The sequence below is a fragment of the Zonotrichia albicollis genome, chromosome 2 (genome assembly GCF_047830755.1).
Source record: "Zonotrichia albicollis isolate bZonAlb1 chromosome 2, bZonAlb1.hap1, whole genome shotgun sequence".
Classification (NCBI taxonomy): domain Eukaryota; kingdom Metazoa; phylum Chordata; class Aves; order Passeriformes; family Passerellidae; genus Zonotrichia; species Zonotrichia albicollis.
Genome location: NC_133820.1, coordinates 1796792 through 1819143, shown reverse-complemented (window position 1 = coordinate 1819143; position 22352 = coordinate 1796792). Strand labels below are relative to the sequence as shown.

Below are 22352 nucleotides of genomic sequence, written 5' to 3'. Positions count from 1 at the left end.
GGGGATCGGGGCGGGGCCAGAGCTACGTGAGGCGGGGCCAGAGCTACGTGAAGGCGGGGCCGGGGGCGGTCCCGACTCCGGCTCAGGTGTGCGGGACCTCAGCGCGGCTGCGCGGGGCGTGGCCGAGGTTATTTAAGATCCGGTAATCTCGTTAACCGCCATTTGCTCACTCGGAGCTCGGTGCGGACGGGTGGGTTCTGTCCCCGCTCCGCGGCTTTTTCTCCCTTCCTCTTCCCTTCTCTACCTTTCCTTTCTCCTGCTTGTATTCCCCTTCTTTCTCTGCTTTTCTCTCTCCCCCCTTTTCTCTCCTCCTCAAAGCCGACTCCTTTCCCTCCTCTTTCGGCGTCTCCTCCTCTGCCGTTCCTTTTCCTCTCTATATTCCCCTTCTCTCTCTTCCCTCCTTTCCTCTCCTCCCCTTTCGGCCTCCCCTCCTGTCCCCTCCTCTACTTTTCCTTCTCCTCTCTGTATTCTTCTTCTTTGTCCCCTAGACCCTACCCTCCTCTTCCCCCTACTCCTTTCTGTTCCCCCTCTCTCCCTTCTCTGTCCGCTGTCCGTCTGTCCCTTTCCAGCCTTTCCCTTCCCTTTCACTTTCCTCCCTGCTATCCCTCCTCTCTTGCCGTTCTCTCCGTTCCTTCTTTCCTCTCAGCCGCGGGGCTGGGGGTTCCGGACAATAATAAAGCCCAGAGGGCCGGAGTCCGGCGCCCCCGGCCCCGCTGGAGCCCCGCTGGTGTCCCCCTGCAGTTCCATGGTTGTGAACGCAGGGGGCGCCGCCGGGGCTCCGCTTCCCCCATCCCACGGGGGCCCCTCGTTTGGAGGGGGTCCCGGGATGGGGGGTCGGGTTTGGGGACCCCCTTGTTTGAAGGGGGTCCCGGGGTGGGGGACCCCGTCATTAGGACGGGGTCCTGAGGGGGGGTCAGGAAGGGTCCCCTCGTTAGGAGGGGGTCCTTGGGGGGGGTTAGGAAGGGGCCCCCTCATTAGGAGGGGGTCCCTGGGGGGTGGGGGGGGGTAGGTAGGGCCCCCTCCGGGGGAGGGGGCCCCGGGGGGGGGCGGGGCGGGCCCCCTCCGGGGGAGGGGGCCCGGGGGAGGGGGGCGGGGCGGAGGGGGGGCATTCCCCCCTCCTGGCCCCGCCCCCCTCCCCCGGGCCCCCTCCTCCGGACGGGGTCCCGGCCCTGCCCCCTCCCGGGGGCCCCTCCTCCGGACCGGGGCCCGGGGGGGGAGGGGGGGGCGGGTGGGGTGGGGGGGAAGCAGAGGGGGGCACGTCACTCTGCGCCGTGAAACACAAGTACACGTATAAGCACACACACGAACGGCCCTCCCCGTCCGGCCCCCCCACCCCACCCGCCCCCCCTCCCTCCCCCCCGGGCCCCGGTCCGGAGGAGGGGTTCCCGGGAGGGGGCAGGGCCGGGACCCCGTCCGGAGGAGGGGGCCCGGGGGAGGGGGGCGGGGCCAGGAGGGGGGAATGCCCCCCCTCCGCCCCGCCCCCCTCCCCCGGGGCCCCCTCCCCCGGAGGGGGCCCGCCCCGCCCCCCCCCGGGACCCCCTCCTCCGGAGGGGGCCCTACCTAACCCCCCCCCCACCCCCCAGGGACCCCCTCCTAATGAGGGGGCCCCTTCCTAACCCCCCCACCACCCCCCCGGACCCCTCCTAACGAGGGGGCCGCTGTAACCCGCACCCCCCGCCCGCACCCCCCAGTGTGATGTAGGGACAGCCGGAACCCCGGCGGTGTGGGGCGGTGTATTGAACTGGAATGGGGGGACCGCAGAGCGGCTCCGCCCCGTGTGGGGGCCCCAGCGAGGGCGGGGGCGCCGGGCTCCGGCCCTCAGGGCTTTATTATTGCCCGGCACCCCGAGCCCCGCAGCTGCGAGGAAAGAAGGAGAGCGGGGAATACAGAACGAGAATAGGGGAGCGGGGGGGTACGCGAGGGGAAGGGGGGAGCGGTCGGGGTGGGCGGGGCAGCGGGGGACGGGGCGGGGCGGAAGGGCGGGGCAGCAGGGGGCGGGGCGGGGCGGAGGGGCGCGGCGGAAGGCGGGGCGGCGAGGGAAGGGAGAGGATGGAGGAATAGGGTAGGGTAAGGTAGGGATGAGTAGGGTAGGGGTGAGTGAGGGAATAGGGAGGTGGGATGGGAGCGGGGGGCGGGGGGCGGCCGTAGGGGGGGAGGGAGGGGAGGGCTAGGGGGGAGAGGGAGGGGGGGGGGTTAGGGGGGGGGGTGGGTGTGGGGGGTGGGGGAGGGGAGGAAGGGAGGGGAGAAAGGAGAGGTGTAGAGAAACAGAAACACAAAAGAAAAGAAATACAGAGAAAAATATAGAGGAACAGAGATATAGAGCCCCGACCGACAGCACCCTCACCCACCGGACCTCCGAGGAGCAAATGGCTCCGCTCGGCCCTCTCCGCGCCTTAAATTCCCCAAGGCCCCGCCCCGCGCAGACGCACTGGGATCGCTCACACCTGTGCACGCCCCGCCCCTCACACCTGTGCCGGCCCCGCCCCCGGGGCCCCGCCTCCCCGCCCCGCCCCTCTCCCGCCCCCCTCCCGCCCATAAAAGCCGGCCAATCCGCGCCTGTTCCGTTTTCTTCGGGGGATGCTTTGCTCGGGATGCTGCGGGAGCGTCGGTCGGAGCGCTGCGAGGAGATCCGGATCGGGGGCTGGTGCTGCGTGGAGCCCGAGGTGCTCAGGTAAGACCGGGATCGGGAGCTGGGCCCGGAGCTTCGGGTCCTGGTCCTGCCGGTGTCTGCTGTGGGAGGCGGACAGGGTATGGGGGCTAGGTGAGACCGGGATCCGGGCTCGGGGATTCCGGTCCTGGTTCTGCTGGTGTCTCCTATGGGAGGCGGGCAGGGTGTGGATGCTACGGCTGGATGGTTGAGGCCGGATTGGGACTGGGATCGGGACCGGTATCGTTGCAGGTGGAAAGAGCCGCTCCGGCATGGCTGCTCGGACCGTGGCCGGTAGTGCTCCTCCGGCTGCGGCCAGTGCGGGACTGGGGTCCCGCCGGAGCCGGATGATCGAGGTGAGAATAGGACCAGGACCAGACCGGCATCGCTACAGGTAGGAAGAGCCGCTCCGGAATGGGCGCTGGGACCGAGCCAGGTACTGCTCCTCCTACTCTGCTCGGTACAGATCTGGGGTCCCGCCGGGGTTCTGGGCCGTGGGGAGCCGGGGCTATGATGGGGCTGGGCGCCAGGAGGACGGCGCTTCCCTGGAGCAGCCGCTGGATCACGGCTGGAAACGGGTAGGGCGGGGGAATCGCCTGTGGCAGCCGCGGGACCCCATCGGCATCACCGCTCCCTCAGCGCCGCCGCCCGTCCTGCGGGGCGCCCCCTGGCGGACACGGCGCCGCCCCTCAGCCCTGCGGAGACACCGATCCCGGCCCGGCAGCACCGCGGCCACCGCGCTCCCCAGTACCGGGACACCGCGCTCCCCTGTGAGAGCCACAGCGCCCGCATCCCCCTGCTCCGTGTCAGCATCCTCGGGGGATCCTCGCCGAACGACCAGGACTGGGGCTGCTGCTCCCGCTGCGGCTGTACCTGGTGTGGGCCTGGAGGAGGCCAGAAGCCCCCGAAGGGCTGGCAGCCCTCGCGTCCTAGGGATCTGCAGGAGGAGCTGTGCCTGCAGCGTGCCGAACACACATCTCGGTGTGGGCACCGGGACAGCGCTGGCACAGACACGGCTAAAGCGCTGCCTGCGGCCCCTCAGCCAGGGGCTGCTCTGAAGAGGCACACGGAGATGCCTCAGCCCGGACAGACACCACCGACAGCCCAGAAGGACCCCAAGGAGCAGCTGGCATTACCTGGAATGGAGGCACAGACCGTTTGCAGAGGGGCTCAGACAGCAGTTCCTGTTTCCGACCTCCCAGAGCTCCCGCACAGCTCCCAGGTATGTCTCAGCCACCCCAAATCTCCTCTCTCCTTTCCAGCCTGAGGCCATCATCCCTCAGCAGCGCTAAAGCCAAAGCCATCTTCCCTCACAGGTATTGAATCCCAAGCAGTATACTTTGGAGATGCCTCAAAATCAGATGTTCAACTGGGATGAAGTTTGGAACTTCCCAGGGAACCAGCTGGAAGTGCAGAAGTGAAGGAAAGCTTTTGCAGGTAGGTCCCACTGGATGCGTGCTGAAGGCAGGGATATGCATCCCTTTTCCTGAGGGGAAAGAATGTGTAGAGGCTGCTGCTGAGGCTCTGAAAGGAGCTGGGCTTCTGCAGGGAGAGGTGTGCTGCCTCAGCACAGGCTGGGAGTGCATCCAGCCACTGCCTTGTCCTGCTTTAAAATATCAACTGGAGCCCGAGCTCCAGGGTTGGGGGGTGAAATCAGCTGGGTTCCAGGGAACTCTGCCAAGTGACCCCAGGGACATCAGGGGAGATGGGGGATGAGGGTTTTAAACAGCAAGTTCTATGGAATATAGACCTGTCCTTGTCCTGATCCCACTCAGCTTCCCTGGAACCTCTGCTGGCTCCTGACACAGCTGGTGCAAAAGTGGTACCTCTGCATGGGAATTTCCACTCTCCATGAGGCGCTGTCAGGTTATTCATCAGGGAATGTGGGGCTGTGGGTACAACTCACCTGAACTAGCAAAGCTGATAGCAAACCCCAAATCCAGGCACCACATAGAGAACAATCTTTGTGCTGGCCTGTCAGCTAAAACTCCCCCTGGGCTAGGAAATTTCAGCAGTCAAATACATGGAATGCTCTAAATCCCAGTAGCCAGCATTCCCCAGGGGGACAATCCAAGTCCCAGGGTGGCAGCTGGTGTCCTTCCCCTGCTGCTGGTGGGACAAATTCCCCTCAGAACGGGCAGGAGCTAGGAGCAGGAGGGGCAGGAGGAGGCCTGGGGAAGTGCCGGGAGGTGAGGCCGCTGGGATGCCGGCTGGATCGGGAGATGAGGCCGCTGGAATGTCACCTGGATCGAGAGATGAGGCCACTGGAATGTCACCTGAATCGGGAGATGAGATGAGGCCGCTGCGATGTCACCTGGATCGGAAGGTGAGGCCGCTGCAATGCCGGCTGAATCAGCTGGGAACATTCCTTCCCTGCAGGAGCCAGAGCAGATCCCTCCTGGCCAGGCTGGGGGCAGCCGCTGGATCTGCTCTGGGGTAGAACCCCCTGCCCTGCCCTGCCAGCAGCCCTGACTCTGCTTTCCCTCCCCGCTCCTCAGGGTGTCAGGGCCACCGTGAGGGAGCTCAGACCCAAAAACCCCACAGCCCACAGAGTGAACGATCCCAACAGAGAAAGGCAGCGTTGTGATAAAAAACCTGTTAAAAAGGCTGTGGCAACACTGTAATGGGATTCCCAGGAACCTTCTGGTTTGCTCCTGGTTCTGTTTTTATGTATTTTTAGTCCCTCAATGGGCAGTTTGTAGAATTTATTCTGGGACTCCGAGGTTGAGCAGGGCTGGCTTTGGATTGGCCTTCACCTCTGCTCCCACTTGGGCCGAGCTGGGCGGACTCATCCCCTCAGCTCTTCCCTCCAAACCATCCCTGACTCATTTCCCTGCAGGTGAACCCGGGTTTGGCCCCAAGCTGTCCCCTCCCCGCCTGCCCTTGCCCTCACGGTGTCCCTTCTGTTCCCCACAGTGCCCTGGGGACACCAGGGAGGTCCCTCTGCCTTTCTCTGCCCCTCTCCAGCCCCGGCCGCTCCTCTGCTCGCTCTCTCTGCCCCTGTCCCACACAGCGGGGCACAAAAGGGGAAAGGGTTCATAAATTCAATTAATTCTGCAATTAATTAATGTATTATTTCCAATTCCCCAGTGAGAAGAGCACGAACTCACAGCCACCGAGGCCTGACGGGTTCCTGCAGTGAGAGCTCAGCACACATCCACAGAGGTAAGTCCAGCATCTGAAGGAAAAAACAAAACACAGGCGAAAAAAGTTATTTATTTTTCTTCTAAGCTATTTCAAGTTCTTAAAGCCCAGCCAACATTTGCTCTTGATTTTGGTTGGGTGAATTGTGAGCAGTTGGCACAGGTCATGCCATTCGTGGGGGCAGAAAAAGTAGATTGGGCTCACCTTATTTCAAGTTATTAAAAAAGACATAACTCTTTAACTTTAAACATAACACTCTTAAATTACCATAATGATTCTTCCATCATTTTAACTGATTCTCAGGATATTTTATAAAACTTTAAATAACACCTCCTCCTTAACAGACTCATAAAACATTAGACAAAAAGTCCTAATACCAGTCTCAGGCTTACACAAGAGACCCTCCCCACAACCAAACAAAAAAATCAAGCTAATGTACCAAATGTAGACCTTATTAACATTAAAAATACAGTTCAACCATATCCAAAAATAACTCCAAATTTGTTTCCTCCAAACACCAAATACTCTTCAAATTCTAAATCAAAAACTTTTTAAAAAGTAACACAAACCATTAAAAATTATTCAAATATCAAAAACCTATACATAAATATTACTCAAAGCCCACAAAAATATAGAACAGTCTAATCAATATCCTAAATACAGAAAACCCCATTATACAAATTAGTACCATTCTAAATAGAACATAAATAAAAATCTTTACCAAGAAATATAGCTCCCAATAAATAAAACCACCATGTAAGGATATAGGTAGTAATAGTAACCCAACAATCTAAGGTTTCTCCAAAACACTTTCAAAACTTCAATATTTATAAATAACAACCTACAGTAACTCAAGTATTAATAAAATCAAACAAAATTAAACTTCACTACATTTAAGTCTAAATAGTCTTAAATTTCATTTTATCGCTGTAATGGTCTAATAAAATTAGGTTTATTATTGCTTACTATCAGAATTAATTAATTCTAAATCTTATTTAATGAAACTTATCCTAAATTTTATTATAAATCATTTTTCCAAACTATATAGTTGATTTTCTTAAAAAAGTAAAACAACTCAAATTAAAACAACTACAATAACTCTAACAAACACCTATTCATAAGTAAAAAAATACAGTTGATTACATCATTCATTTCATAAAAAATCTGTTCTTCATTACAATGTCTAGTTTTTATCTTTTGTAAATACCACCAAAAAAATAGCAATTACTATTAATATCATACTATTTTAAAATTTTACTCTATTTCCCTAGTACATAAATATTTTTAGAAAGTTACCTTAGGTTCTCCCAAACACTTAGTACTAATAGGCTAATTATAGAAAATTATTAATTTTATAATAAACATAATTTATAAAATTTTATTGTAATATTTACAACTGACTTTCACATACTTTACCATCTCTTTATGTAATTACCAAAACCACATCATTTCAAAATCCCACTTTTTTATTCTCTAACTACTTATACATCTCTGAAACCAAGTGAACTCCCTAACTAATCTCTACACTAACTCTGTCATTTAACCTAATATTATCTCATCATTTTATATATTTTTCAAATTTAACAAAAAACTTCATTAAAAACCTCCTCCAAACTATTAATCCTATCACTTTCCTCAGTTATTATTATTACAAAAACACTTCTATAAAAAATCCAACTACAACATTAATTTATTTTTCTAAGTTTCATACTAAGTATTCAGCCTCTCCTACAGCTACATTTCCTGCCCCCTCACACTCTCAGTATCCAAATCCAAACTCACAATCGGTCTGTAACCACTTTCAAATCTTGAAAAAATAAGTTTACTATACTCAAAACATCTCTGTTCTAAAAATACTTTTAAAAACCCAATTATTAAATGATTTAATTAATCCTTAATCCTAAAATTTTTACTCATAACTACTATTTTTAAAAACATTACATAAAAATACATTAAGTAATATCCACCAATTACAGTTTAAACTACAATCAAACCCTAATTCTACCGAAATAAAATAATTAACAAAAATCCCAAATGTTTGCTTTATCAAAAATAAATTTCAAATAATTTTAACTTAACACACTGACTTTTTCAATATAACAACTAAACCTATTTTTAACAATTATGGAACCTTCCACTAATTTAAAATTTATCAACTGTTACAAACTCTAAAATAATATACAATATTTTAATACTTAATAAATATATCATTTCACATGTTACTAATTATATATAATCTAAATAATTCCTAATTATTTTTTCTTTACTGCATACATTATTTTAATCTAATATTTCTCCATACTTATAACAAAAAATTATAATAATAACATCTTAAATAAGTATCTCACAAATCTCTATGCAATTTTATAAACCAAGATGCATCAGTAGTTTATTTCTCAGATGAAAACATAAAGTTTACCTACATCTCAGCAAGCACAAAAAACCCAGGTAAATTTCCATAAAAAACATAAAACCACATCACACAGAAACCACACTGACAACTCCAGCACTAAAAAATCAATGTAAATGCAAATGTAAATGACACAAAAATTCCAACTTACACCTAACATCTTGTATTACACCCACCAAAAACTGTTAACTTTAAGTGTCTTTATAAATATAAAAATCAATAGTATAAAATTCTTATTAAATAATAACCTATAAATATAAAATTCAATCAAATATTATGCCTCTATTTAGTTTGTTTACTTTTAATTATACAACTTGACCAATGAACCAACCTAAACCAAACATTCAAATAACTTCAACTAAAGTTTCAAGTTTAAATACTTTGTATTTGTCACTACTCAAAGAAATCCATTCTTTACTTACCTAATCAATACACCAATTACAAGTTATCCATATAAATCTATTAATAAAATTTCTTAATGCAGAGAGAGAGGGGAGATGTGGGAATTGGAAAACCAGAAACTTCCAGAGACACCCAAAGATTTGATCTGCAGCCTGGGAAGAAGCTTGGATTGATGTAAAAATACAACACACAGGCATGAACAGAAAAATAATAGATAAAGCAGGTAGGTCTGTGGCTGTTTCTAATTAATGGCCAATCACAGTCAGCTGGCTCACACTCTCTGTCCCAGCCACAAGCCTTTGGCATTCATTCCTTCTTTTTCTACTCTTACCTGGCCTGCTGATGAGATCCTTTCTTCTATTCTTTTAGCATAGTTTAATGCCACAGATACAATAAAATAACAAACGAGCCCTGTGCCCCACGGAGTCAGGGCCTGTCCCTTCCCTCAGCCTGCCCTGTGAGCAGCCCCGGCTGGGCTGGCAGCAGTGGCAGCCCCAGGCAGTGAGGGCAGCAGAGAGGGCAGGAGGAGCCCTGGGTGCCTCTGACTCACCCACAGCAGGGCACGGCTGGGCTGGGGCTGCTCAAACACCAAAGGTTTGGGCAACGCTGGGAGGAGTTTGGGGATTTCTGCTATCCTGAAAGAGAGGAGGAAAAGAAAATTATTGCACTGTGGAAGTCAAAGGATCCAGCTTTCACACTTGTGCTCTGCTGGCTCACTGTGGGGTTTTATCCATGAGAGGTGACACCAATTCAAACATAAAAGTGCCCTTTCCCAGCATTTCTATTCCCAACCATTTCAGACATTAAAAGTAAGCTCATTTTTCTTATTGCATTCTTTGCCTCATTTACCAGAACCATTTTTATCTCACATCTCACTTGTCAGTCCTTCAGCACTGGGCTGTGTACAAAGGGAATGGTGCCTCACAAGCAATCCCAAAGAGAAACCCCTCCAACGCTGCCAGGGGAAGGTCCCAAGGCACTCCAGAGCACAGCCAGCTGTCCCTGCCCTGCCAGGCCACACAGCCCTGTCCCATCCAGCTGGGCTGGGCAGGCCAGGCAGGGGCTGCCCTTCCTCTGGGAGCACAGAGAGACAGCCTGGGCAGCACCTGGGAACAGCAGGGGAAAGGCAAAGGGAAAATGCTTTCTGTCAGAAAATGAGTGTCTGTAATCACAACTTCTGGACAAATTCAGTAACACACTTTCATATGATAAATATGGGCCCTGCCCATCCTGCCAGCCCAGGTGAAAGCAGGAAGGAGAGCTACAGGAACAGCAGGAAGGCAGAGTCCCTTATTTGGATGGATTTTTCTCTACTGCACTGTACACTCTGTGCTCTTTACAAGAATGGATTGCTGCTACAAAAATGATTTTTTATCAGCCACAGCCAGGGCAGGGTGAGCTACAGCTGCAGAGCCAGGTGTGGGGGGAGAGCTGGAGAAGTGAAGGAACAGGCAGTCTTGTCAAAAATAAATCTTGTTTAGATTCACCAGTGCTGGGAACAAGGCAAACACGCTGTCCTGGATGCATCAGGGCCACAAGGGCCCTGGTTTGGGCTGTTGTCCTTTGCCCCCAAGCTTTGGTCTCACCCCTCTCCAGAGGAGCAGGGAATTCCTGCAGGGGTCAGGGGACTCTGCTCCCACTGCAGGGATGTGCCCAGGAAGGGAGGGAGCTGCTCACAGTGACTGAGCAGTGAGGAGCTGTGCACGGGCAGCTGGGGCTGGAAACCCTCACTCAGGATGGCACAGTGGCTGTGCCAGGAAGCACCTGCACTCACCTGTGCCCATTTCTGTGATGTGTCAGTCAGAAATCATGTAACCAGCACCTTGCTCCTCACTGCACCACTTAGAAATACATTAAAAACAGAAAAACCCAAACAAACCAACCAAACAACACCCACAAACGAGAGGGCTCAGTGCAGCATCATCTCAATGTTCCGCTCAGGGATGGACAGAAAGGAGGAGGAAAGCTGTTCTGCCAGTGCTGCCAGGTCTGCACCAAGCAGTCTGAAACAGCCAAAATTGCCTCACCTGCACTTCCCTCCCTGCCCTGGCTGCTGAGGGACAGAGGCACCACAGCCCAGGCTGGCAGCACTCACACCCTGCTGGCACAGACACCTCCATGTTCCATCTCTGCCCAACAAACCCAGGGTGTTTCTGCTGTCCTGTCACACTTGGCAAATGTCACTGACATGGATGCAGGCACAGACACCCTGTGTGGCTCTGGGCTCAGAGCCCCTTTGGCACAAAAACCCCAGAGAAGGTTGGAAGGAATCTGATAAATCTTCCTCACACAAAGCACAGTTTATCAGATTATTCTCTTTTCTGACCCAGACATGGGGCAACTGAGAGGCATTTTAAAAACTTGGATCCCATGTTTAGTCTCATGTGAAGGGTGGAGAGAGACAATACAGATGTTAGAATTCACCCATCACAATCAACAGCCAGCTGTTTCCTAATTCCAATACACTGTAAGTGTTTCTTGGCCTGTCAGCTTCTGCCACACCATGCTGTAAGTGCCTTAAAGACAATCATCTAAAATTACCCCTTGTGAATCTCATTACAATGCATCTTTCATAGTTCTATTTCTCTAAGGTATCCAGTCTTATTTACAAACCATCCTTTAAAACTTGTTTCTAGCTCCAGTTCTCTCTCAGCAATGCCTGCCCTATTCCGTGCCATTTCTAAGTCAGCATTTCTTATCCCAGAATTTCCATACAGATCCACACTATGTGAGCCTTCTGTCAAACTCTGGAAATTTCCTGCACATCCATTTCCCTCCCAGAGCTGTTCCCTGCCCAGCCCAGGGGCTGTGGGTGCTGCTGCAGGGCACAGGGGCTGGAGGGCACTGCAGTGTGACATTAAACCAGCAGAGCAATTGCCAAGCACAAAGAGATCCATCCTCACCTGCTCTGATGGCTGAATCCCTGCGGCTCATCCTCGGCTGTCCCTGCTCCAGGGAGGATGCCCTGGGCTCACACGCTGCCCTGCCAGCAGAAGGGAAAGGGTTAATGGAGCTTTTTGGGCACATTCTGTCCCAGAGGGGTTGGCACAGGGCACGGGAAGCTCTCACACACAGAGAAAAGGGTTAATGGAGCTTTTGGGCACATTCTGTCCCCAGAGGGGCTGGGCACAGGCACGGGAAGCTCTCACACACACAGAAAGGGAAAGGGTTAATGGAGCTTTTGGGCACGTTCTGTCCCCAGAGGGGTTGGGCACAGGCACGGGAAGCTCTCACACACAGATTATCCCGAGCCAGAGCCCTCCAGGGCACCCTGGAGACAGAGAGCAGGAGCAGACCCAGCTGCAGCGCTGATCCTGCTCCTGCTTTCCCCCAGGGGCAGGGACAGCATTCCCTCCCGGCCCCGAGAGCCCCAAGGACAGTCACTTATTGGGGTGGCACTGGAGCTGCCGCTTTGCTGCCACTCCTGCCCTAGAGCCAGCGGGTTTCTGTGGGAGCAGGGAGTTATTTGTGCAGGTCGGAGGCTGCACAAATCCCTAGAGCATTCCCTTATGGACCCAAAGCTTCCCACGTGCCTTTTGCAGTCCAGTTTGTAATTTAAGTGCATTTCGGGAGAGTTTAAATGGGAATGAGGTGCCCCCGGTGCCAGCCCAGCATCAGATATGGGGCATGAGGAGACTCACCAGACACATTCCCTGCAGACTCTCCCCTCTCAGCGCTCCAGCTGCAGCATTCGCATTTCTCACCGAGTTCTCTTTCCAGGATTTCCCAGCAGGAAACTGGTGGCCGCTTCCAGATGCAAATCCCCAAGGCAGCGCTGGCTCCTCGCCCCCCCGAACCCCCCCTGCCTCCATCCTTTCCTCCTTTTATAACCTCGGCCCCCACCCAGGATTCACAGGGAGGCTCCCAGATGTTTCCGAGACCCAAATCATTCCAGGTGTTTCGGGAATTAACAGAAATAAGCTCGTCCCTTTTGGGGTAACAAATTATCTGTTGCCCCATTCCCCCTTCTGTCTCTTGTTCCCTAAGGCAAAACACCCGGATCAGGTGGGGGCCGGGGGAAAATGTCAAGTCCAAACCCAAACCAAAGTTGTTTTTCCGTCGGTTTCCCTCAGGACTGTTCAGTTTCCCCGCTGTTCCTCGGCCACAGGAGCAGCTTCTCTGTGGGACCCGTGGGGGTGGCACAGGGACCCCGTCCCGCTGCCTGCCGAGAGCGGAGCCCGTCCCATCCCAGCGCAGCCGGAGCGCGGCGCGGGTTTCGCTCCACGGAGCGCGATCGCAGCGAGCCGCGAGTGCCGGCACAGACCCGTCCCGCTCAGCAGCGGGCTCCGCCAGCGGCGCCGCAGCACACGCGGCCCTGTGGGTGCCGCCCCGCCCGGGCGGCCCCTGCGCGCCCCTGTCCCCCTCCGGCCGCACCCGAGGGCGCCGTGCCCTGCCCGAGCCAGGGCATTGTCCCGATCCCGGCACAGGGACGGGGCGGAGAGAGCGACCCCGCGTTCTGCAGGGCGGGCACGGGGCTGGGCACGGAACCGCAGCCCGGCCGCCTTGTCCCGGGACAGCAGCTGTCCTTGGCCATTGCTGCTGCTCCCGGGGCTAAAACCGCCTGGAATTGCTTCTGATCACAGCCATCGGTGTGTCTGACGGGAGTCCCTGAAACAGAGCTGAGTGTCTGTGACAAATGAGGGTGCTGAAGATGGAGTGACAGCAGAGGGAACCTTGTTCCTGCCAGTTACCCATGGGGAGAGAGCAATTCCCAGCTTGGGAAACAGGGAAAGGGAATTCTGTGTCCTCTCCTGCTCAGGATACACATCTTCACTGTCCCATAAAGGGACCATCTGAGCCTTTAGAGAGATTGCCGTGGGTCAAGGATCTGCTGCCTCGGTGTGGTTGGTGATTGTGACAATGACCCGAATAATCAGAGATCAATCAGTGGGAAGTTGTTCAGTGCCCCGGCAGTGACAGAGAATGTGCTGGGCTAGTATCACACGCAGAGCTGGACAATGACCCTGAACACCCCAAAAAGGCAAAGAAAACCCTGAGCCACGCTGTGATCAGGCCCCACAGGGGCTATTTATTGGAAGCGCCAGTGAGGAACAACGGGAATTCCCTGGCCCTCAGCTTGGTCCCGCCTGCCCACACCCCCGCCCTCGGGAAGCGCTGCTCTTCCCGGCTGCAAAGCCAACAAACATTTTTTCCTCCGTCCCTAAAAACTCTTCTCTGAAAGCCTCTGTTCTCCCGCGCTTCTCCTCCTCCAGCATCCTCCTCCTCCTCGCGTCCCTCCCCGGGCCCGTGGCTCCGCTGCTCCCCGGCGCTCCGGCAATGAATGGAATGGATGCGATGAATGTAATCGATGTGAGCCTCGCCGGGCGGCCCGGGGCGCCGCGGGCTCAGGCCAGCGCCGGCTGTGCCAGCACCATCAGGCGCTGCAGCCGCTCGTAGGACACGAACATCACCACGTTCCAGCCGCAGCAAGGACGGGACGAAGCTGTGCCGGCACAAACGGGGCTCAGGGGACGTGCGGGGACATCCCCAGAGCGGGGATCCCCCAAATCCTGCCCCGCGGCTCGGGGTGTTTGGGGCGCTGTGCCGCGACCGGTCCGCAGGAGCTGAACTCACCCCTTGTAGAGGCCGGCGGGGCCGTCCTGCATGAGCAGGGCCAGCAGGCAGCTCAGGGCATTGCGGTACTGCCCGGGGCTGCCGTTCATGCACCGCGTCTTCACCACGTCCACCGGCGACGCCACCACCGTGGCACAGAACCCGGCGCCGAAGGCGGCCACGAAGGCGGCACGGGACGTTGTGTGAGGGAGGGCAGGGCCGGGCTTGGACGCTGCAGGGACAGGGATGGCGCCCGGCCGTGTTCCCTCCCTGTGCCGTGCTCACCTGTCATCGGGATCAGAACCGGGACCGGCATCAGAACCGGGATATCGGGACCGGGATCGCGGCTGGGAACGGGAGGAGCCCCGGGACCCGCCAAGCCCCGCGGGCGCCGCCTGGCGGACACAGCGCGGCGGTGCAGAGAAGCGCCCTCCGGTGGCCGCCGGCGGAACTGCAGCGCCACTGGGGCTTCAATAGCTAAAATTATTTTTGTTTTAAAATTTATTTTATATTATTGTTGTTTATATTATTATTGCTTTTATTTTTATTTGTTTTATTGTTATTTTTGAATGTATTTTCACTCGTGTTCACGTTGAGCCTCTCGCTGGACCCAAGAGATAAGGAATTTCTTGCCAAGTTTTTGCTCCTACTGACCAACTGAACCCATCCCAAATCCCCTAAATAATTTGGAGGGGTTTTTTTTCCCAGCCTAGGCAGGGAATTCTTTTTGAGAAAAAAAACCCCGAGTTAAAAATATGGGGTCTAGGGGGAAGAGAGGGGTCCTGCGTTAAATTAAAAAAGCAGTAGGAAAAGTAAATCTCTGGAAGGTTTCATATTCTCTCCCAGCCTGTTTTTTGTGTGATTTGCTCTTGATTCCAACCGCTCCCAGGGATTTTCAACCTCTGGGGTTAAAATGAGCTGCTGAGCATGACAGAAAATCATGGGAGAACTCTCTGGATTGGGCAGTGGGAGCCTCTGTGTAGTGCCATAACACAAAACAAGGACAGACTGGCAGGGGAATACTGACAGTTTATTTCACAGAGCAATGCAGAGTTTATTTTGATCTAGCTCTAGTTTCATTCAGAAAGTATCTTCCTCTGCTTTTTTTCCAAAAAAAAGGTAGCAAATATCCAGGACAGTAACAGTCAGTGCATTATGCATGAAATTTGGGTCTTGTTTAAAAAAAAAAAAAAGAAAGAAAGTTAATTTTGAAAACAACTCTTTGTTGGTTTGCTTTTATCACTTCCAAGCTCTTAAGCACTTAACTTATTATATTCACATTCCTTCAAAGGTGAGCTTTCCAGCTTCATGCACCACCTTTAACCTTTGAAAGCTAAACATTTCCATCTTTGCCCACAGTTTTGCTATCTTTCTTAAAGGTGGAGTGTGATGGACACATTGCCCATGTGTTCCAACAGAAATGAACTCTGGGAGGAGCATGAGGATATCAGGAATGCCCCTGAATTCCAGGTCTACCCCAACCAAACATCTCCAGGGCTGCAGGGCATTGTCCATCCCCTCACAAACATCTCCAGGGCTGCAGGGCTCTGTCCTCACAAGCAGCCAAACACCCCCAGGGCTCCTGGCAGCTGCCCAGGGTAACTCCAACTGGGGCTGACACTTGTGACCTTAAAGATCAGCTGGTGACAGCCAGGACCTTTGCAGGGGCTGCAGTAACCCCTGACCTTCACCCTCCTCGGGAGTGCACGGGAACAGCCAGAGCATTTCTGTGCCAGCCCTGCCATCCCTGTGGCTCTGTGCCATCCCAGGGCTGCAGGGATGTTTGGGCTCTGTGTGTGTGAATGGCACTGGCCCGCAGTGCCACGTGAAGGCAGTGGGGCACAGAGCTCAGCCAGTTTGCCATGGGATCCCTGAGTGCTTCCTGCTGCCAGGGGAGGGTTTCCAAACGTGCAAACGGGTTTGGGGTGTCACACAGGCCCTGCTGGCTGTGGGGAGCCCAGCAGAGGAAATCCCTGAGGCAGGGCTGGGCAGGCAGTGCTTCATGGCCCTGCACACATCCCTTGGTGTACAAACTGCATCTCCTGATGGGTGCCAGGCCTGACACTGCACAGGCAGCGCTCCATGGCCCTGCACACATCCCTTGGTGCACAAACTCCATCTCCTGATGGGTGCCAGGCAATCCCTGCACAGGCAGCGCTTCATGGCCCTGCACACATCCCTTACCCCACAAACTCCATTTCCTGATGGGTGCCAGGCAATCCCTGCACAGGCAGCGCTTCATGGCCCTGCACACATCCCTTGGTGCACAAACTCCATTTCCTGATGGGTGCAGGCCCATCCCTGCCCTTGGCTGTTCAAGAGACGTGCACAAAGCTGGGGAGTGCAGTGAAGGCTGCTGGAGACATCCTGGGGCAGCAGCACTCACATCTGGGCACCTGCACCGTGCCTCTGCTCCCCAGGAACCTCTTGGAATCCCAGAATCATTCAGGCATTGCCCTGCCAGTCCCTGGGGCTGCTGGGCTCATCACCTCTGGTAATTCAGGGCACCTGAGAGGAGTCAGGGGGGAAATGGGGCAGGTGGTTTGGGAAGGTTTGGGAGTTTGGGATTAAAGGAGGCTGCAGTACTGAGAGCAAGGGAGAGGAGAGAGAGAGAGAAAGCAAGGAAGAAAAAGAGAGAGAACAAGAGAGAGAAAAAAAAAATGGGAGAGAGAGAGAAAGAGAGGAAAACCCAGGGGAGAGAGAGAGAGAGAGAGAGAGAGGGAAAAAAACGGGAGAGAAAGAGAGGGAGACAATGAGGGAGAGAGAGAAAAAGAGAGAAAAAAAAATGAGGGAAGGAGGGAGAGAAAGAGAGAAAAAAAAATGAGGGAAGGAGGGAGAGAGAGAGAAAAAATACAGGGGGGGAAAGAGAGATACAGAAGGAGAATAAAATAGGAGAGAAGAGAGAGGGAGGGAGGGAAAGAGAAAAAACTGAGGGAGATTGAGAGAGAGAAGGATAGAGAGAATAAAATGGGAGAGAGAGAGGAAAAAAATGGGAGAGAGGGAGAGAAAGAGAAAAAAATAGAAGAGGGAGAGAGGATGGGACAGAGAGGGAGGGAGGGAGAGAAAGAGAAAAAAGCAGGAGAGAGAATGAGAGAAAGAACCAGGAGAGAGAGGGAGAGAAAGAAAGGGGGAAGGAAAAACCCCCTTGGGCACGTTCCCCAGTGCCTCTCCCTTTACTGGACCAAAGCTGCAGGACTCTCTCCTTTCTGGGACAAAGCTGTGGCATTTCCTGACAGGTGGGGAATTGTCTGGGACCCTGGCCCTGCCCAGCTCCAGCTCGTGGCCGGAGGGGCTGGGGGTGCCTGGCCCAGTTTGGTGCCCCCAGTTTGGGGCTTTGGGGCCAGCTCCCCTGGGTGCTGCTGGCACCTGGAGGTGCACGGGGCACCTGAGGCACCCAGGACACAGAGAGGGGACATGGGGGCCAGGGGCAGGCACAGAAAGGAGCACGTGCATGTCCAGAGCGGGCACTGAGGGACAGGCAGGAAGGGTTTTGGCAAACCTCACTGATAAGAGCCAAAATGAGGGATGCAGGGCCCCAGGCAGCTCTCCAAAATGCAGTTTATTGTGTCCAAGAGGTTTCAGCAGCCCAGGGCTGTGGGTGACAGAGCTGTGCCCTCAGCTGTCAGCTCCAGCTGCAGGCAGGCCTGGACACCCTTTGTGTGTCAGGCCAGGCTTTGGTGACACATTATCCCTTACAGGGTACACAAAAAATGGTCCCTGTGCCATACAGCACAGCCTGTCCTGTACCTCACAGGGACACCAGAGCCTGTCCTGTGCCTCACAGGGACACCAGGGCCTGTCCTGTGCCTCACACGGACACCACAGCCTGTCCCTGTGCCTCACACGGACACCACAGCCTGTCCCTGTGCCTCACAGCGCACACCCAGCCTTTGCTGCTCACACAGCCCCGGGGCGGGCGGGGATCCCGGGACAGCCCCGGTGCAGGGCCCGCAGTGCCGGTGTGGGCCTGGAACTCTCATTTGTGTGCGGTGTGCTGTGTGGGCTGAGGGACAGGGATTCCTCACAGGGACAGGCAGGGCTGGACAAGGGGAATGGCCTCAGCATGAAGGAAGGCAGGTTTGGATTCAGTATCAGAAGAAGTTTTCCCTGTGAGGGTGGGCAGGCCCTGGCACAGCTGTGGCTGCCCTGGATCCCTGGCAGTGCCCAAGGCCAGGCTGGACACTGGGGCTGGGAGCAGCTGGGACAGTGGGAGTGTCCCTGCCATGGCAGGGCTGCGATGGGATGGGCTTTGAGGTCCCTACCACAATGTCGTGATCCTGATCTGTAGTGATTCTGATCTGTAGTGATTCTGATCTGTAGTGATTCTGATCAGGGCTTGCTGAGGTCAGTCAGCCTGAGGAGCTGCTGCAAATTCAGGCTGAAAGATGAGTGCTCATAATTTACACTGTGTAAAGCAAGAATGAATGCCTCAAGAAATGATAATGCATGATTGTTTGGCGTTTTGTTTTGGGGTTTTTTGGGGGTTTTTTTAAGGAAAGGGATGGGGTGAGGTGCTTCCTTTTATTTTATTTTTTTTTTAATCAATGTTATTTCTCCATTACAGCTTAGTAGAAACCTTATTCTGCTCTGGCTGCTCAAAGACCCTCGGCAGCATCTACAGGTGCACCTCAAGGAGCCTGGACTACAAGAGAGATTTGTTCTGTTTCACTATTGACTCCATTGAAAGGTAAGCACAGAATGTTTGTGTGCCAGCCCCACTGCACTCACAGGCATTGCACTGAGGGCTCTCCTGTTATATCTCTGGGAAGTGCAGAGGTGGCTTTTTTGGCTGCTCCGCCCCAGAGGGGTTTTCTGTACTGCGGGTGAGGAGCCTGATTTTGGAATGTTGGATGGAATTGGCCCAGCAGCTTTTTCCTTCTGGGCTTCCCATAGTCTGTCCATGGCAGGCCCGGCCTGTGCCTTTAGCTTGGGGCCCTCAGTCCTCAGGGAAATGAACCTTTGGGAAGTTCTTACAGCTCTGCCCAGTGCTGTATGGATTGGGATGATTTTCTGGAATTAGGCCGTCCATTCTGACCCGTTTGTTCTCTCTCCCTGCAGACTGTGCTGCTGAAAGGCTGAGGTGGCACCAGGATCGGTGACATCCCTGACTCCCTGTGCCTTCCTGAGGCTGAAGCCACGTTTGCTGCCAGGGACCACAGAGTGGAAGATGCTACAGACTGAAAACTTGGGCATTTTTCTCCTGAATCCCAAGACTCTCTGCAGCTGCACACTGTCTATATCTTAAAAGAGTTTCTGGCTTTTTAAAGTTTTTTACATTCTGCAATATTCATCTGTAACTCCATTAAAAAGAGTCATACTGTATCAATGTGGTGTGAATGACTTTGTTTGAGTTGGTTAATTAAAGCAAATTATTGATAAGGGGTTGGAGCTGGCAGCTCTTATTTTCTCTTCATTCCTTTAATTCCTTTCTATTATTTCTTAAGCAATTACTGCAGTTAGGATATACAATAAGGACAGCAGCATTTCTGCCCTGCTGGATTGGGAAATCCAAGTTCAGTTCCTTGGAGAGACTGAGGGGATGGCTTTTGACAGTGGGAATTTGGTGAGGAAGAGAGAGGAGAGGTCCCACAAAAAAAAAAAGTGGTTAAGGCCAGTTCTGCTGGCCTTGGGTGCTCCTAGCCCAAAAATCATCCTGGTTAAAGGGAACTTGGGGAAGCAAGGGGCCCTGTGCCAGAGGCCTGTGCTGGGACCCCTCAAATTGCAGCCAGAGGCGCTGGGCACTGCCAGACTTTTGGGACACGGCTACTGAGAGGCTCCACAGCCTGATCCCGAGGGTTTTCCCATTGTTTCCTGTGGTGCTTAGCACCGGGCAAGGCAGTGCAGCCCCACAGGCTGAAAATCCCATGGGAGCAGTTGGAATCACAGACGAGCACACAGAAACCAGGCTGGGAGAGCACATGGGCTGCTCTATAGATTTATTTTTTGCAATGTGTTTTGAATTTATACCAGAATCTCTCCCCTCCCCTCAGATCCCGTATCCTTGAGTTTTGAGTTTTCTCATAAAGACTCCTCGGCCTGCACTGGGAAATGATTCCGTGGCACCGGGAATGCGGCGGGGTCTGAGGGTCCTGGGGCTCCCCCCGCCCCGGCCGGTTCCCGGTTCCGTCCGTGTGGAGCCTCCGTTCTGGGGCTCCCGCCGCCCGCGGCCGTCCCGGTCCCGATCCCCGCCCCACACCGCGCCCGCCGCGGGAGAGGCGGCACCGCTCGGGACCCCCCGGCAGCCGACACCGACAGGAGCCGAGCCAGAACCCCGGCCCATCCCGGCCCCGCCTCAGCGCTCGGGGCTCCGCGCAGCGCCGGGAGCAGCCCCGGTTCGGCCCGGTGCGACGGACGGGACCGGTGTGGGGGACACGGGCGGGGCCGGTGTGTGTGACACGGGCGGGACCGCCAGCGACGGCCCCGCTCCCATCCCGGGCAGGGCGGGGCGGAGTCGGGGCGGGCCCTGGGCTACGTGAGGCGGGGCTTGGAGGCGGGGCCAGAACTACGTGAGGCGGAGCTCGGGGGCGGGGCCAGAGCTACGTGAGGCGGGGCTTGGGGGCGTGGCCAGAGCTACGTGAGGCGGAGCTCGGGGGCGGGGCTAGAGCTACGTGAGGCGGGGCCAGAGCTACGTGAAGGCGGGGCCGGAGGCGGGGCCAGAGCTACGTGAAGGCGGGGCCGGAGGCGGGGCCAGAACTACGTGAGGCGGGGATCGGGGGCGGGGCCAGAGCTACGTGAGGCGGGGCCAGAGCTACGTGAAGGCGGGGCCGGGGGCGGTCCCGACTCCGGCTCAGGTGTGCGGGGCGGGTCCCGGGACCGGCTCAGGTGTGCGGGACCTCAGCGCGGCTGCGCGGGGCGTGGCCGAGGTTATTTAAGATCCGGTAATCTCGTTAACCGCCATTTGCTCACTCGGAGCTCGGTGCGGACGGGTGGGTTCTGTCCCCGCTCCGCGGCTTTTTCTCCCTTCCTCTTCCCTTCTCTACCTTTCCTTTCTCCTGCTTGTATTCCCCTTCTTTCTCTGCTTTTCTCTCTCCCCCCTTTTCTCTCCTCCTCAAAGCCGACTCCTTTCCCTCCTCTTTCGGCCTCCCCTCCTGTCTCCCCCTCTGCCGTTCCTTTTCCTCTCTGTATTCCCCTTCTCTCTCTTCCCCCCTTTCCTCTCCTCCCCTTTCGGCCTCCCCTCCTGTCCCCTCCTCTACTCTTCCTTCTCCTCTCTGTATTCTTCTTCTTTATCCCCTAGACCCTACCCTCCTCTTCCACTTACTCCTTTCTATTCCCCCTCTCTCCCTTCTCTGTCCGCTGTCCGTCTGTCCCTTTCCAGCCTTTCCCTTCCCTTTCACTTTCCTCCCTGCTATCCCTCCTCTCTTGCCGTTCTCTCCGTTCCTTCTTTCCTCTCAGCCGCGGGGCTGGGGGTTCCGGACAATAATAAAGCCCAGAGGGCCGGAGTCCGGCGCCCCCGGCCCCGCTGGAGCCCCGCAGGTGTCCCCCTGCAGTTCCATGGTTGTGAACGCAGGGGGCGCCGCCGGGGCTCCGCTTCCCCCATCCCACGGGAGCCCCTCGTTTGGAGGGGGTCCCGGGATGGGGGGTCGGGTTTGGGGACCCCCTTGTTTGAAGGGGGTCCCGGGGTGGGGGACCCCGTCATTAGGACGGGGTCCTGAGGGGGGGTCAGGAAGGGTCCCCTCGTTAGGAGGGGGTCCTTGGGGGGGGTTAGGAAGGGGCCCCCTCATTAGGAGGGGGTCCCTGGGGGGTGGGGGGGGGTAGGTAGGGCCCCCTCCGGGGGAGGGGGCCCCGGGGGGGGCGGGGCGGGCCCCCTCCGGGGGAGGGGGCCCGGGGGAGGGGGGCGGGGCGGAGGGGGGGCATTCCCCCCTCCTGGCCCCGCCCCCCTCCCCCGGGTCCCCTCCTCCGGACGGGGTCCCGGCCCTGCCCCCTCCCGGGGACCCCTCCTCCGGACCGGGGCCCGGGGGGGGAGGGGGGGCGGGTGGGGTGGGGGGGGAAGCAGAGGGGGGCACGTCACTCTGCGCCGTGAAACACAAGTACACGTATAAGCACACACACGAACGGCCCTCCCCGTCCGGCCCCCCCACCCCACCCGCCCCCCCTCCCTCCCCCCCGGGCCCCGGTCCGGAGGAGGGGCTCCCGGGAGGGGGCAGGGCCGGGACCCCGTCCGGAGGAGGGGACCCGGGGGAGGGGGGCGGGGCCAGG

The 22352-nt window shown here is 55.1% G+C and overlaps 1 protein-coding gene across 9 annotated transcripts in view; it reads left to right on the top strand.

Annotated features, from left to right (window-relative positions):
• Positions 1-2177: 2177 nt before the first annotated feature.
• Positions 2178-22352, top strand: part of LOC141726335 (uncharacterized) — a 29864-nt gene continuing 9689 nt past the window's right edge. For 2 of the 9 annotated variants that reach the window (XM_074531150.1, XM_074531142.1), the window contains exons 1-6: positions 2178-2671; positions 2900-3041; positions 3287-3869; positions 3964-4084; positions 4423-5812; positions 8686-8826. In XM_074531150.1, coding sequence (XP_074387251.1) covers positions 2578-2671; positions 2900-3041; positions 3287-3869; positions 3964-4068 — 924 coding nt within the window. In that variant the 5' untranslated portion in view covers positions 2178-2577 and the 3' untranslated portion in view covers positions 4069-4084; positions 4423-5812; positions 8686-8826. Of the gene's footprint in view, positions 2672-2899; positions 3042-3286; positions 3870-3963; positions 4085-4422; positions 5813-8685; positions 9464-9486; positions 9898-13816; positions 15358-18720; positions 18844-19214; positions 19451-22352 lie in introns of those variants that run through there. The other 7 variants (XM_074531125.1, XM_074531153.1, XM_074531157.1 and 4 more) reach the window with 7 other exon arrangements.